The sequence below is a fragment of the Sarcophilus harrisii genome, chromosome 5 (assembly GCF_902635505.1).
Source record: "Sarcophilus harrisii chromosome 5, mSarHar1.11, whole genome shotgun sequence".
Classification (NCBI taxonomy): domain Eukaryota; kingdom Metazoa; phylum Chordata; class Mammalia; order Dasyuromorphia; family Dasyuridae; genus Sarcophilus; species Sarcophilus harrisii.
Genome location: NC_045430.1, coordinates 11860918 through 11877635, shown reverse-complemented (window position 1 = coordinate 11877635; position 16718 = coordinate 11860918). Strand labels below are relative to the sequence as shown.

Here is a 16718-nt window from a genome sequence, read left to right as displayed (position 1 = left end):
CTGAAAGCTCATCTCCCCTGCCTCTTCCCCTCCCCCTCTCCTGCCTTTGAGTAGTTTTAAAAATGCTTGACTGAGTTTTTCTCCTCTCCACCAGAAGAGTGTGACCACATGGTCAGCTCATGATGGGTGGGTGGGAACGTGGAACATACAAGTACTCTGTGGTAGGGACAGAGAGAGAGAGAGAGAGAGAGAGAGAGAGAGAGAGAGAGAGAGAGACTGAGAGACAGAGACACACACAGAGAGACAGAGACAGAGAGAGAGACAGAGAGACAGAGAGACAGAGAGAAAGAGACAGAGACAGAGACAGAGAGACACAGAGAGACAGAGAGAGAGACAGAGATAGAGAGAAAGACAGAGACAGAGACACACACACACACAGACAGAGACAGAGACAGAGACAGAGACAGAGACAGGCAGAGAGAGAGAGACAGAGACAGAGACACACACACACACACAGAGGAAGACAGAGACAGAGAGAGATAGAGACATAGAGAAAGAGAAGACAGACACACGGAGAGGGAGAGAGAAGCAAAAAAGGGAGTGAGTGAGAGGGAGAGAGAGAAGAGAAAGGGGAGAGAAGATTGATCAATAGCGGTGGAGCTGCCATCTCCTTTACCCCCTTTCCCTAGCCCACCAGCTCCAGGAATGTAGGATCTGGTCCAGGAACTGATCTCCAAGAAAAAGGCACTTAAAGAACCAGAGGCTCTGGGGCTCTAGGACAGGTAGTGAGTTCCCCGTCCCTGGAACATTAGAGAGCCACTCACACAGGATATTCCGCAGGGGATTCCCATCCTACTGAGGCAGAGCAACGGAAAGAACTCGGGCTTTGCCGTTTTGTGGCTGCGGGAGTCGGGAAAAGTCCCTTCCCTGCTCCCAAAGCCAGTTGTCTTTTTATCTTCAAGGTCCCTTCTAGCCCTTATTCTCTGATAAAAAAATAAACCAACACAGATTTCATTTCTTTGGCCATGTTCTGGATTTACTTCCCCCATTTAAACAAGGGATTCTGGGAAGGGCTCATGGGCACCCCCAGGACACAGACGATGTAAAGGGCCCTGGAGGAGAAGGTCCCTTCCAAGATCTGCCCATTGACCTTTGCCTGAGGAGGAAGGGAGCATCCAGGTGGCTTTTTTATGTCATTGTGATGACTTAGGGGGCAGTCATTGGGGGAGAAGAGAGCAGGAAGAGCTGGGAGCCTCCCCTTTGCCACATCCTGCCTTAGAGGCCAAGGGAGCCGTCCAGGTCCCAATGAGCCCTTCGGGACTCCCCCCACCCCAGCCCCAGCCAACTCTTTTGATCAGGGACAGATTGATCTCCCCTGGCAGAAGGAATTTCCTAGACTGGAAGTTCCCCGAACCAATGAAATCATGGCTGGGGGCCAATTAAGAGAAGAGCCCACATTTCTCCAGCCTTTGAAGTCTGCAGAGCCACCTCCCGTACAGCTATCTCACAAGAGGTTGTAAATTCATCTCAATTTTGCAGAAAAAATGGAGGTTCCCAGAAATGATTTGCTCAGTGTCAGTCAGCGAGCATCTGCTGTGGGATTCAAACTCAGGGCTCCCTCTACCACAGTGCATTAGGGCCCCCCGCCCCAGGAACTCCCATATCTTTATTTCTTCTTTTCTCATTTCATCTCTGATTTTTCATTTCTTTCCTGCCTCCCTTTTCCCTCTTTTTTTCTTCTCTTCTTCTACAATTCTCCTTCCTTCTGTGGGTTCCAGCCCAGTCCCCCTGAGAATTGGTGACATGGTGTAGGAGGGCCAGCCTGACTTGGCTAATTACTTGACCACAGTCATAAAAAGAGGATTAACTGGGGCTTCCGGGGTCTACCCTGACTCCTGATTTCAATGCTCCCCTTTCCCTGGCAGCAGAAGTAATGAACTAGTTACAAATCCCTAATTAGCTAATTACAGCCTGGACTCTGTGGGTTTTCGGAAAGATCTGGAATTCCCAGGACACCAGGAGAAAGGAGGAGAACTTTGGGAAGGGGAGCGGGAGGGAATCTTTTGAGAACGAAGGCCAGTTGGGGAGCCCTTCAGAGAACATCTTCCCGAATTTCATTATCCTCTTCCCGAATTTCCATATCCCCAGAGAAGATAATTAATAGAGGGGAAAGAACGGAACCTTTCCTTTGAGGGATGTGCTGGGGAGGGGCAGCCGAGATTGGGGGATTAATAGGGAATCTGTATGGGCCAGTGGCTCTGGTTTGTTGACTCGTGAAGAGAGTTTTGGAGTTGGTTCCATTGAATGTTTCCTCCCACCCAAACTCAGCCCAATGAAGGCTTCCAGCACTTGGTAGGGGTGGGGAAGGGGGAGCAGAAGCTCTAAACTCAGATGTGGGCCAGCTTCCTGGCTCATTCTGGGGCCTGGAGAGAATCGGCTGCCGCCTTCCCCAGGAGGAGGCTGACCTAGTTTCAGGGGCAGAAGTCGGTGGTGGGCATTAATTATTGATCCACAAACACGCAGTACTCGGAGCCAGGGATCCAAATCCCAAATAATTAACCTCGTTAATAATGATGCCGTCATTGGCCCCCAAACAAATTGAATTCTGGTCAAGGACACCAGCCTCCTCCCTTATTGATCCCTCCCTCCCATTTCTCATCTCTCCTCCCTATTGTTTGTCATCCCACCCTCATCTTGAACACCACTGAGGAGCCAGTCCTAGGGTCCAGTGGGTCTGTATAACAGTGTTCCTCGGGAGCTCTTGGGCTAAAGCCCAGCTTGCATCTCTGAGGACACAAACTCCTGTGGGCCTTGGTGATTTTATGAATAAAATCATGCTGAAAGTTCTCTCTCTAAATCTATGACCTTATGAATGAACGAATGGAAAAGCACTGGTTAAGCTCTCCATGACAATGTGTGATCTTTCCAAGGTGTCCTTGGAAACACAACAAGCAGATAATCCTGACCTCGGGGAACTTACGTTCTAGAGCTTAAATCAAGACTTCTCCTACCCTCGGTTTCCCCTTCTGTAAAATGAGGGCATTTAAGGGAGAATAAGCTTTCTTCCAGTTTTGAATCTGTGATCTTGCCATTTATGACCTTATGATCCTAAATAACTGGGCTGTGTGGCTCTTGGTTCCCGTCCCAGTTCTATTACTACTTGTATGACCACGGGCAAATGGGTTCAACTCTCTGGGTCTCAGTTTCCTCATCTGTAAAAGAGAAGGTTGAATGAAGTGGTCTCTGAGGTTCTGCCCAGATTTATGACCCATAGCCCTTTAAGTGGCCAAGTCATTATCCCTTCTCTGGATCTCAGTTTCTCAATAGGTAGCGGGTTAGACTAGGCTGGGTTCCTTCCAGACTTGTGATTTCAGGTGATAAGGGAGGAGCCAGTGGTTTGTTCCCATTTTGCCTGAATAAGGGGTTGTGAGGTAAAAACGGGGCATCCTGCCATATCTGACCTTCCAAGAGAAAGCTTGGTCTGAAATGCTGCATGATTTTGGAACTTTCTCTGTCATCGTCACTGAGTTTTCAGGAGGGGAAGGAGGGAGGGAAGAGAGAAGACCCTCTGAGCTGAATCTCCTCAAGGAGGAGAACTGGGGAGTTGTGAGAGGCCATGATAGAAACCACCATTTCTTAGTCCTCCACCTTGAGTTTGCTTCCATCTGCTTTGACTCCCCAATGATGTGGTCTCTCCTCTCTCCCTCTCTTTCTTCCCTTCCTTTTCTCTCCCTTCTTCCTGCACCCACCTTCACCCTCTCCTCCACAGGTATGCGCATCCTCGTGAACCTGCTGCTGGACACCCTGCCCATGTTGGGCAACGTACTGCTGTTGTGTTTCTTTGTCTTCTTCATCTTTGGGATAATCGGTGTGCAGCTGTGGGCCGGCCTGCTTCGGAACCGCTGCTTTCTGGAGGACAACTTCACCATGTGAGTGAGAGGGAGGGAGGGAATGAGAAGCATTTATAGAGTACCAACTGTGTTCCACACATGGTGACAACTCATTTGACAATTTGAATGATTGGAAGGTTGGCTCTCCCACTCAGGCACCTAGAGTGATTGTAAATCAAAATCATCCAACAAATGCTTATTAACTACCTTCTCTGGGCAGAGAGGTTTACTTGACTAAGGGAGATACAAAATTTAGAAAAGATGGTTCCCAGTCTCACAGAATTAAGAATCTAGCATGAAGAATAAGAGCCAAATTCAAGTCAACATTTATCAAGCACCATTATTACTGTGCACTGTGTACAGAATACTATGATAGGCCCTTGGAGTATAGATATAGACATACAGAGATACACACATATGTGTAAATGTATATACACAAACACATATACAAATGTATACACACATACACACAAAGAAATAAGCAAATGAACACCCAACTATGGATGGCCCATGCATGAGCTGTTTTGCTTGAGGCCTTTCTCCATAGGAGTCAGAAGAAAAGAAGGAAAAAAAAGCAAGGAAGAAAGTAAAGGGAGGAAGGGAGGAAGGAAAGAAAGAAGGAAGGAAAATTAGGGAAAGGGAAAGAAGGAAGGAAAAGAGGGAAGGGAGGGAGGGAGGAAATAAGGAAGAAAAAGAAGGAATGAAACAAGAATTTATTAAGTATCCACTGTGTGTCAAGTGCTATACTGAACACTCTACAAATATTATCTCATTTGATCCTCAAGTAGCAGTATGAGAACTGCTGGAGATGGTCAGTAGCCCAGGCCACTGCTGACTACTCTGACCACCAGTGTCCCCTTCCCCATATTAAATTCAAATCTTTCCCTCCCCAGTCATTATTCCCTTTACCATCCCTTTCACTACATACTCTGAAGTCTCTCCTCTATTGTAGTACAATGGAAAGCTAGATGGAGACTCAGGAGTCCTGAATTCAAATCTGGTTCTCCCCCTTATTACCTGTGTGATTTTGGACAAGTGCCTCGATCTCCCTAGATCTCATCTGCAAAATGGCCTCCAGAGAGCATTCCAGCTCTAAATCTGTGACCCTGGATTTCTTTCTTTCAAGGTCCTTGCATGCAGTGGTACCCACGGAGGCTGGCTTCTTTGTGGAGACATGATAACTCTTGGCTGCCCCTCTAACGGTGACTGTTCCTTCTCCCACATTTCCTGGCAGCTGGGGACTGGGGAAGGAATTCTCCCCTTGCCCCTGCCTCCATCACCCAGAATCCATAGGGAGGGAGCAAGAATTTATACAGCGCCTACTATGTGTGCTGTGTTAAGCACTTTACAACCATGGGACATTGATGCTGTTATTATTCCCATTTTGCATTTGAGCAAACTGAGGCAGAGAGAGGTGAGATGATTGCCTAGGGTTACAGTCAGGAAGTATCTTAGGTGAGATTTGAACTTGGGTTGTCCTAACAACAAACTCAATGCTCTATCCACTATGGTGCCACCTAGTAGCCTGGATGCATTTCTTTAATTGCTTTCTGAATCTCCCCAAAATGGAACACAGTTCTGCTCTCAGATGTGGTCTAACCAAGGAGGGGGCTAGTAGCTCTCCAGCCCACTTTGCTCTGAACCTGTCAAGGCGACCTCCGTCTATATTAGTGGTCTTGGCGGTCCTGTTGCATCGTTGATACCTATTGAGTTTGCAATCAGCTTGTGCGCCGAGGTCTTCTTTATAGGAATTGGCTCCTTGTCACATCTCCCCTTTCTTGTTCTGGCAACGTTGTGGGGTTTTTCTATAACCTGAGCAGAAGCCTCTACAATCATCAGCACTAGGGTTTTTATTAATAGATCTGGCCATTGTTCTAGGCTGTCAAGATCTTTTTAGATCAGGATTCTGTCACCGAATGTTTGTCTGTCCCTGACAGCTTCATGTCACCTAAAAATTTGATAAGCCTGACATCTCTGCCTCCGTCCTTTCTGGCATGTGCTCTGTCTTGTCGGTGAACCGGAGCCGAACGCGGCTTCCAGATGTTTTCAGCGGTGTGTGTCAGAGAGCTCAAAGGCGGCAGAGAAACACATGCGGGGGATGACAATTGGATCAGCTTGGCTACGGAGAAAATGAAGGGGTCCAAGGATGCAGCCCTTGAGAGGGCGACCCCTAATTAGAAGCCTGACAGCTCCGACCGCCATGGTGGTGGAATGCAAATGGTAGCTTAGAGTCACGGTGGTGCAGACCATTCGGTCCAGACCATTCGGTCCAGTGGTCTCCTTCTGATAATATATGCAGTATGTCGCACCCGTAACTTACCACCATCCTACCAAGAGGAAACACCAAGTGTGTTTCATTATTGTTCCTCTGGAATCAGAATTGTTCTTTGCCTTTAATCCAGATTCTTTTAGGGTTGCTTTTTGTTGATATTACTGTAGTTACTATGGGAATCCTTCTCTTGGTCCTGAATCAGTTCATCCAGATCTTCCCATATGTCTCAGAAATCTTCATAATCATCATTTCTTAGGGCACAATCATATTCCTTTATATTCAGAGACCACAACTTGTGCAGTCACTTTCTTTCCAGAGCCCTACCGCCACAAAGAGAATTTTCATTATTATTTTGGTAGGTATGGGTCCTTTTTTTCTGTCTCAAATCTCGTTGGGGGACAAGTTCAGTTGTGAGATCACTGAGTCAAAGGATAATAATGATTTTCACTTTTCTTTCTTTTAAAAAATTTTTAATTATTAAAGCTTTTAAATTTTAAAACATGTGAATGGATAATTTTTCAACACTCACCCTTGCATAGCCTTGTAATTCAGATTTTCCCCTCCTTCCCCTCCCCCTCCCCTAGATGGCAAGCAATCCAATATGTCATACATATTCAAATATATGTTAATGATTTTCACTTTTCTCGTAAAATTAAGTTGGCATAGCAAGGTAGGTCTGGCCTCCTCAGGGCAAGGGGAAGTAAGTAGGCCCCTCATTTCATGGGATCACAGTGGTTCAGAGATGGAGGGAGCTCAGAGGCCATACAATCCAGCCCCCTTTGCTTTACAGATAAGGAAACTGAGCAATAGAGAAATCAAGTGACTTGCCCCCCAAATCACACCCAGGTAGATTCTGAACCCAGGTTTTCTGAGTCTAGAGCTGGGACTCTAATTATCTGTTAATGTAGCCTCAGGACTACCTGGCTTCTCTGACAAAGCCCGGGTGACTCAAGCCCCTGTTTGTGCTCACTTATTTCCTGTAACTCCTGCTAAGTCAGCTCTTTCTCTTCCTGGGAAAGGCCAGAACAGAGCAATCCTGACAAGTATCTTTCCTCAGGCGCCAACCAGTCCGGATTCTGGGAGCCTGAGAGCTGGAAAGGGGGCCTGGGGAGGAGGGCGGAGAGCTGAATGGCAGAGGGAGGGGAAGGGGAGGCCCCAGAGAGGAGAGCAAGAAGCAGCGATGTGTGTGCACATGTGTCTGTGTGTATGTACGTGTTCATGTATGTGTGTGCATCTCTGTGTCCGTGACTGTGTTACATGTGTCCCTTGGGAGGGAGGGGCTATGATTATCTCCCTTTTACAGATGAGGAAACTGAGGAAGACAGAGGTGAAGCGATTTTTCCAGAATTGTACAGCTAGTAACTCTCCAGGCCAGATGGGGACTCCCCACCCAGCTCTCTCCCCACTGCTCCCGCCCCCTGATTTGTGGGCAGTTTTACCCATACGTGTCCATGTGTGTGATTGCACGAGAGGTAGTTTGGCGCAGTGGGTAGAGGTTCGATGCTGGGCAGGGAAGGAGACCTGACTGCTCCTTAGCTTGCATTTATTATTTTATCCTAATTGCTACTATGGACATAATTAATATATATCTGAGAGAATTGAGAATTTGAGAGAATTGAAATGAATGCATCTGTGGGGATTGATAATTGCATCCAAGAGAGTGTGGGGAGCGCTGGGAAAAAGCTAGTTTCGTAGTCAGGAAAATGTGGCTGCGAGTTCTCCTCCTGATTTTTCTGACACGGGGGAAGACCCTGGATGAATCATTTAATCTAAGACTGGGGTCGGCCATGGAGCCCCTCAACAGTCTGCCAAAGAACCCACCCCTTCTCACAATCATGCTCTTGAGTGAATAAAATACAGAGGATGATTAAGGGAAATACAGCTATGAGATACAGACAAATACTAAGTCCTGCTGTGCCTGGAGACCCATTGGACAGGGCTAGAGGGAGTGTCCATGCCAGGAGCTCCCTCCTTGGATCTCATCACAGATCCAAAATAACAGAGACACAAGAGACGAAGTTAACTTAAATTTTATTTGATCACAACAGTAAACTCCATTGACCTTGGCTGAGCCTTGTGGGTTCCTGGGCACACAATTAAAAAAAGAGAGATTGGGGGAATTTTGAATAAGGGAGGCAGCCCTTGTGCTGCGGCTCTTCATGAGCTCTGAAACCCGGTCAGAATACTGAATATTGCCACGATCTGTGTGGCTGGCGGCCCTGCCTGCCAGCTTCGGTGCTCCAAGGGGCAGAACCCCCTTACTCAGTACACCTAGGGCTCTGCGCCCAGCAGAGCTTTGTTTGATAATTAATGCGATAGTGAAGAAGTGAGTGGCTGGAAGGATGGATGAGTTAGCAGGGAGACGATGAGTGAATGATAAGGGGAAGGAATGAACGGGCTTCCTCTAGCGTCCCACCCCTACGAGAAGGGGGCCTGTGGGTGGGCAGAGGACACGGGCCTGCACTCGACTCCAGGGGAGCAGGGATGAGCCCCCTTTCTCCCTCCTGCTTTTTCAGACAAGGGGATGTGGCCCTCCCTCCCTACTACCAGCCGGAGGAGGATGACGAGATGCCGTTCATCTGCTCGCTCTCGGGGGACAACGGCATCATGGGCTGCCACGAAATCCCCCCGCTCAAGGAGCAGGGCCGGGAGTGCTGCCTGAGCAAGGACGACTTCGCCTTCTACAGCGCGGCCCAGCAGGACTTCAACATCAGCGGCATGTGTGTCAACTGGAACCGCTATTACAACGTGTGCCGCACGGGCAGCGTCAACCCCCACAAGGGCGCCATCAACTTCGACAACATCGGCTACGCCTGGATCGTCATATTCCAGGTGGGGCCGGCTCACCCGGGGGTCCCAGCAGGAAGGGTCCGGAGGGGGCAGGCCTGGTCAGCCGGGCGTGGTGTCCCAGCAGGCTGCCTGCAGGACGGTCCGGAGCAGGCAGAGCGAGTCAGTTGGGCTTCCTGCAGGGTTGGAGCCCAGTCTCCCCTTAGGGATAGAAACATTCCAGGGCCCAAGGTGCAGCCAGCTGACCCCCCCTTCTTTGTCCCCCACAGGTGATCACCCTAGAAGGCTGGGTTGAGATCATGTACTATGTCATGGACGCCCATTCCTTCTACAACTTCATCTACTTCATCCTGCTGATTATAGTAAGTGTGGGGGGCCCAGGAGCCAGGCCGGGAGGGGCCCTTTGGAGAGAAGGGGGTTTCCCGGATCCTTGGGCCTCCTTCTGAGGTGCAGAGAGAAATGCGTTTTTCACTGGACCAGTCAGAGAGTGATGGAAGGCAGAGGCTGGAAGTTCCGATCTCGGCTGAGTTGGCTAGGGATCATTTGTCTTGCTCCCAGCCTCCCCTGGGCTGGTGTCCTGGGCAGGGGAAGGGAGGGAAAGTCCAGACCTGGTCCCTGAGACCCCACATCCCCTGAACCCCCTCTGACCCAATATTACCATCTGTCAAATGAGAAATGGTGACTTAGATCTCTCAGGTACCTCCCGGGTCCAGGTTGTTGATCCCATATGAGACAGGAGGATGCTGATGGTCACAAAGTAATAGGTGAGGCCAGAAGGGACCCCACAGAGGCCTACAGAGACAGATGAGGAAACTGAGTCCCCCATTACTTGCTCGAGGTCATACAGGTCGTGAAGCTGAGATTAGAACTCAGATCCTCTAGCCCCAGCTCTCGAATCTGGGGTTCTTTCCTCTTGCTTACCACAGAGCCCGATCAGGGAAGGGCTTGGTTGCATTCCTGTTCCTGGAGTGGGCCTGGCAGCTCTCCCAGATGTTCTGAGAACCTTTCCTCATCCTTGGAGAGCTTCCCATTGCCCAGCTGGGGAGGTCAGCGCCTTGCAGGAGCCTGCGATCTTAACACTGGCACACAATTGGAAAGGGGCCGGGGTTGGGAAGCAGGAAGGGCCTCTCCCTCTTATTCTCCCGGTGACCTTCGGTCAAGGGCAGCTTGTCTCCCTGGGCCTCAGTCTCCTCATCTGCAAAATGGGGACTCTGTATCAAGGGGCCAGACCCTTCAGGACCACTTAATCCTGGCTCGTGCCTTTAGCACTGGCAGGAGTCTCCTCCCTGCAGCCCACAGAGCCAGGCTGAGCCTCCCTTCTTGACAGCTGGCAGAGCCCACAGAGATCACTCAGGGCTGTCCTCCCGTGGCTCTCCTCCCCTCCCCCAGTCTGTCCCTCTTTTCCCATCACAGAGGCCAGAGGGGTGTGAACTTAGGGGAAGGCAAGGCCGAACATTCAGGAAGCCTGAGGCCGGGACTAAAAGGGATTCACAGAGGAACTGGGCAAGGCCTCCCGGGCTCTGCCACTCGGCTGGTCGAAGGGAAGGCCGTGGGGCTTGGCCGGAGGGACTCTGGGACGGGAGGTTGGGAACACGAGCAAGGAATACAGGCAGCTCAAAAGCCCTCCTGCTGGCGCGAGGACTGACACCTGCAAGTGAGAGTAGCCCCTGAACCCTGGGAACTGAGCCCCCCAGATATAGGCAGGGCAGCGGGGCCAGGGTTATCTTGTCCAAAGCTGTCTTGGGAAGGACAGGGAAGGGACAGATCCTTGTAGGCCTTGAGTCTGGGGCGAGGGAGAAGGGGGGGTGCTCTATATCCATCTGGGCCCCGTGGGTTCAAGTTTCAGGACAACTCCGATGTTTCTTAGGGAGGGAAGGGGTCCCACTCAGCTGCATCAACAGCAGGAAGACATGAATCCACTTGGACACTGTCTGATCTGAAATAGAAAATGCCAGCTATGGAGGACTCTAGAGGAGGGACAGGACAGACGGGGCTGGTGGTGAATAGAAGCCTGGTGGGTGGAGACAGACTAGCCTGGAAAAATCAGAGCCCCCCTAGGCCCTATTGGGGCCAGGAGCCAGTCTGTAGGGGCCAAAAAGGGTAATAACCCAGCCCTGGAAGCTCACTTACCTTCCCTGGGGGAAACTACAAGTCCACAGCCTCCCATAGTGGAGAGAGCTGTGAACACGGATTCAGGAAGACCTGGATTCAAGTCCTGCCTCCTATATTTCCTAGCTGTGTGACTCTGGGTGATCATTTAAGCTCTGCTTCAGTTTCTCTCGCTATAAAACAAGGGTTTCCGAGGTGCCTCCATCTCCAGACCGGGTGGCACCAAGGGAACTGAGAAGGGAGAAAGAACTTGCGACCGGAGGAAGGGGAGGCAGAGAAGGCTTCCTGGCAGAGCCGTCCCTTGAGCTGAGTTTGGAGGGAGACGAGCCTCCCACAAGGAAGGAGAGGTGTCGGTACATCTGTATTTCAGGAAGGTTTTTAATGGGGGGACAATGAGGAGGAGGCCCCTGTGTCTCCATGGCTGGTGGTGAGGACCTGAACCACAGCCACATCTCTGAATGGAGAGGGGCTGGGGTGGAGAGATGTGTAAAGGTTGAAGGGACAGGATTTGGCAGCTGGAAAGGGGAAAGGGTAAGGGAGGGAAAGGGGCTGGGAGGGTGGCAATGGCTTCCTGGGAAATGGGAAGTTTGGGGCTGGGGTTTGGGGGGAAATGATAGACGCAGTTTTTCTGGCTGAGTTTGAGATCCTACAGGACGTGTGAGAGGAGCTCTCCAGCAGGCGGTTGGCAACACGCCCGACGGGAGTTAGGGCAGAAATTCAGGCTGGAGTGAGAGAATCAATATTTGAAACCATGGGATTTAGCAGCAGCGCAGAGCGAGACAAGGAGGCCCGTGGAACGTCTTGTTCCTCAGCTCCCGGGCTGGCTCTGGAGGCCGTGGGTGAATGACGGAGAGGGAGAAGAGAGAGTAGCTGGAGAGGCAGGAGGAGAATCATGGGGGGCAAGTCCCAGAAATCATGGCAGGGAGAAGGGACGGGGCCGTAGGGTTCAGGACCGCCGAGAAGCCCTGGAAGGGTCCGAGGCCGTGAGATGGGATGAGCAGGAAGAGCGGTGTGCTGGGGATGGAAGGCAGCTTTGGAGGAAAGGTGAGGGAGGAAGGGGAGGCCAAGGGAGTGGCCATGGCTCTCTAGGAGCTCAGCATAGAAAGGGGGGAAGGCCACAGGCTGGCAGCTTGGGGGAAGAGGAGGGCCCCAAACCTGAACTTTCCCTCTAACCTGAACATAAACAGCAAGGAAAGAGATAGTGCACGTAGACAGCAAGCATGGGCAGAGATGGTGAGTGATGGAGGTCGCAGGGCGAGGGACTGGTGTTGACAGGGAGAAGGGGAGAGAGACTGGGCGAAGGTATAGAGGGCTTTGGGTCTGGAGCATCAGGGGAGAAAGATCATGGCAGATCAGGGGCTCCCAAGGACACAGATGTAGAACCAAAAAGGATGGTGGAGGAATCTAGCCCAACTGCCTCAGTTAGTGGGGACCTGAATGGTGCAGCAACATGCGGCCGTCTCTGTTTCTCTAAGTGTCAGGGATCTGTGGCCCCAGAGACCGGACTGGATTCACCAGGACATTGTAGCCCAATAGATGAGATGCTATAACTTAAGGAGCTGAAAAAATAAAACATTATTGTTATTATTATTTCCTCATCTATAAGAGGATTGGGACCAGCCTTGCTGAAAGGCTTCCCTGGGCATCTCCTGTGAGAAGGCAAGAGGGAGGCTCAGCTGAGTAGTGGTGGGGCAGGAGAAGCACACCCCGAGCTTGTCCAGAGGGTGGGCCATAGCCGCAGGGGGGATTTCCCAGAATCCTCCAGGGCAGTGGGATCCCATCCAGAAAACCAATTTCCACCCTTTCTGGAAAGGGAGAAAGGGAAGCATTAGAGTGAGTTTAGAGGGTGGGAGAAGGGAGGGAAGAGACTGTATTGATTCAAAGGGTAGAGGGCAGCATGCAATGGATTTAGAGTCTGCTTTGAAGGGGATGAGAAAAGGCTTTCTGACCAGTTCTTAAGCAAGCTTATACAAATGAGAGCAAGCAGGGAGTTCCTTGTTTGAAATTCAGGGAGGTAGTTTGGATCAACTTCCCAGTCTTTGAGCCCTGGGAGGGGAGGAAGAGGGAGAGAAAGTGCAGGAAGGAGACAGGGAGAGATGTTGGACCCACGGGTGCCCCAGAAACCACTACCTGAGGGGATGGGAGGCAGAGAGGCAGGTGGGGTTGGCAGGCTGCAAACTGATTAGAATCAGAGGCTTGGGAGTTGGGAGCTTTATGTCTTTGAATGATGTGGCCAAGAGAGTGCTAGGTATGGATTCCCTGGCCTTGGGTTCAAATCAGCTTAGTTCCCTTTGGACCCGTGATTTTTAAAAAAGGACAGATTGGAGGAGCTTTTAGAAAGGGTTAGAGCTGAAGGGCCTTGAAAAGGGAGCGAGCTGGGAGGGGCTGAGAAAGGGACAGAGCGGGAGGGGCTGAGAAAGGGGATGTCAGAGTGGGAGGGGGCTGAGAAAGGGAGCAGAGTGGAGGGGGGCTGGAGAACAGGGATGCAGAGCGGGAGGGAACTTGAACAGGGATGTCAGAGCTGGGAGGGGCTGGAAAGGGGATGCAGAGCGGGAGGGATGAGAACAGGGGATGGAGCGGAGGGGGAAAAGGGGAGAAGGGGGGGGGGAGAACAGGGATGTCAGATGGGAGGAAGAGAAAGGGGAAGGGGAGGGGCTGGAAAGGGGTCAGTGGGAGGGAGCTGAGAACAGGGGATGTCAGAGCTGGGAGGGGGCTTAGAACAGGGGATGTCAGAGCTGGCAGAGGCCTTTGGGTAGAGGATGTCACTACCTCTGACTTTCATTCCAAGTGGTAATTCTGGGATTCTGACAAAAACCCGATGCTTTGGGAGTCTCTTGAAAAGAAGAGAGGTTGACCTTGGAGAATGGAGGATAAAAGACTGGTTTTAAATCAGGAAAAACTAGATTCGAATCCTTCCTCAGAACATTTACTGACTTGTGATCCTGTCTAGGTCTTCAGCTGCACTTCTGGTCTTTCCTAACATAACCTAAGACACAGAGGCCTCCCTCCCACCCTCACCCCCCACCCCTCAGTGAGGCTCCCAGGCTAATTTCTCATTGTTTCCAACACAATACATTCCAGTCAAAAATCTCTTGCTTGAGACTCTCCCAAATTGACCTTCTATTTCCTATCTCCACGTAGGGCCCAGACACAGCTGGAGCTCCCCTGCTCCTTGTCCTCCAAGGGAAGGCTATGGCCTCCACAAACCACCTCACAATTGCCTGCTTACATGTCTCCTCGCAGAGTGTAAGCTCCTGGAGGACAGAGGGCTCCTATTTCCCTTGTGTCTTCAGTACCACACATGGTAGAGCTTATTGGTGCCTCTTTGTTGACTTTTTAAATTCTCTCAAATTGATATTATTCTGGATACACCCAAGCAGAGAGCTGATTAATGTTAGAGAAGGACTTTGAGGGCCTAAAATATCTCTTCCTTGGCATAGGGAGGTCAAATGACCCTGGAGAAGGATTCCCTCCTCTCCTCAATGGGTTCTCTTAGGCCGGGCAGGGTAAGGGAGAGGGCAGCTCAGTCTCTATTTAAACCCCATTTAATTGCATTAACCTCATTTAAAGACACTGGGAAGTTTCCTTCTACCTGAGGTTTTTCTGTCATTCTTCTGGTGAAAGCCTTGGAGGAAGGAGAAGAGAGCTAGAGAAAGAGAGAGGGAGACAGACACAGAGAGAAACAGAAACACACAGAGACACACAGAGACAGAATGAGAGACAGAGAGAACCTTCTTTTTTCACATCCTCTCTGGGAAGTCCCTTAGACCAACGCCTCCCTGTACGTTTCTTCCTGCCTGAAGGTTGTGAGAGGGAAGGAAGGCTCTAGCTTGGATTGGTCCTGCTGGGGCCATCATCTGCTGGACTCAGAGCTCACAGCAGAGGCCCACAGTCCCCTAGAGCCACCCAAATGAGCCCTACCCTAGCGCTGAGCATATTCCTAGAAGATAGAGATTTCTTATCTTCAGCCCCTCCCTGTACAGTGTTTCTCTCAGGACCCAACCTGAGCAATCTTCTATCTTCTATCTCTGTTTGTGTCTCTATGCCTCATTAATTTTTTCTTGTTTTTTCTTTTTCCCTTTGTTGTTTACTTTATTTTTGCCCACGGATTCTGACCCTTTTCCGCCCTTTTTCCCTTTTGTCCTTGTTTTTGTGGTTCGTTTACCCTTTGTCTTTATCCCTTTTTTTGATGGCCCCATTTTGATTTTTTCCTTTTTCACCCCCTTTGTCTGCTGACATCACTAACCCTTCTTTTGGTTTCCGGGCGTTTCGACTCTTTACCAATCTTTAGGAACCCCTTTCCCCCCGGTCTGCTTTTTCCGTTCTCGGGTCTCCTTTTTTCTCCCCCTCGGGTTTCTTTCCCCCTTTTTCCGTTTTGCCCCCCCTTTTCCCCCCCCCCCTTTTTTTTCCCCCCTTTGGGCCCTCCTTTCTTTCCCTGTCCTCGTGTCTGCCCCGTTCTCCGGGACCAAGCAAACACCACTGATCGGGCCCGGGGCCTTCCTCCCCCCAGCCGCCCGGCCCGGGCCCCGGGGTTTCCGTTGTTCCCCCTCGGGAAGGCCGAACCTGGCCTCCCATCCCCCCAGCCCCACCAGGGCCAGGTGGGAGCCGGGGGGTCCGCCCAGGCAGGGGCCAAAGCCAGGAAAGGGCCCGGGGGCGAGCCCAGAAGCCCGCCATCCCGGAAAACCAAGCCCGCCTTTCCCTTTTACATTCAGCCCACAAACCCCTCCCTTGTGCCCGGCAGGGGTAGGGCCCAGTGAGGCTTCCATTCATCCCAAAAAATACCAAACCCCAGTTTCTTTTCCCCTTTTCCTTCCCCTTCCCCCTTCCCTTCCTTCCTTCCCTTTTCCTCCTTCCTTCCTTCCTTCCTTCCTCCTTCTTTTCTCCCCCCCCTTTTCTCCCTTTCCTTCCTTCCTTTTCCTTCCTTTTGGCTTTAATTGAAGACCCCGTTCAAGTCTCATCTCTGATGAGATGTATGGCTACCAGCCGGACTTTTGGCCGTCACTTAATTTTTTGCTTTTTGGCAATTTCGTTCAAAGAAGGGCCAGCATGCATCACGGGGAATTTCCCACCATTTTTGATTGAAATCACAGGTCAACCTTCCCTGGAAAAGAAAAGTCACTGGTCCATCTTTTGGGAGTTGAAACCGACCCACAGGAACTTCACAGGATCAAAAAACAGTCATTGAATTCCTGCTGAATGTTGGGTTTTGTGCTAGGAGCTGGGGACACAGAGTTGGAGGGGAGGAGCCATGAACTGAGAGGTAACGACCTGGTAGTTCTGATGCTTAACTGGTTTTGTGACCCGAGGCAAAACACTTCACTTTTATTCAAGTCCCTCAGGAAGATAGCATACTATGACAGAAAATGGTGGAGGAGGGGAAGGAAGGAGGGCAGGTGTGACCACAGGCAGGGGAGAAAAAGCTAGGACTCTAGGGGAGGGACTGGGAACTGTCCTTGGTTCTGAATGCTGTCCATGGCTCTGAAAAGCTAGCCTTGATTTTGGGCGCTGTCCGTGGTTCTGAGAGCCATCCTTGGTCTTTGAACATGGCATCTGTATGAGAGAAGACAGGACTGAGAGGTTGGAGCAGATTATCGAGGGTCTAAAATGACAATAATCGACATTTTTGCAACACTTTAAAGTTTGCAAATCACTTTACACACTTGATTTCTGAGCTTTACAAGAGGAGCCTGGAAAGCGGAAAGACATTGGGAGGCTTGAAA

General features: G+C 50.7%; 1 protein-coding gene across 1 annotated transcript in view; it reads left to right on the top strand.

Annotated features, from left to right (window-relative positions):
* Positions 1 to 16718, top strand: part of CACNA1I (calcium voltage-gated channel subunit alpha1 I) — a 145318-nt gene that overhangs the window by 52642 nt on the left and 75958 nt on the right. The window contains exons 4-6 of the mRNA XM_031940123.1: positions 3710 to 3869; positions 8619 to 8934; positions 9159 to 9333. Coding sequence (XP_031795983.1) covers positions 3710 to 3869; positions 8619 to 8934; positions 9159 to 9333 — 651 coding nt within the window. The remainder of the gene's footprint in view (positions 1 to 3709; positions 3870 to 8618; positions 8935 to 9158; positions 9334 to 16718) is intronic.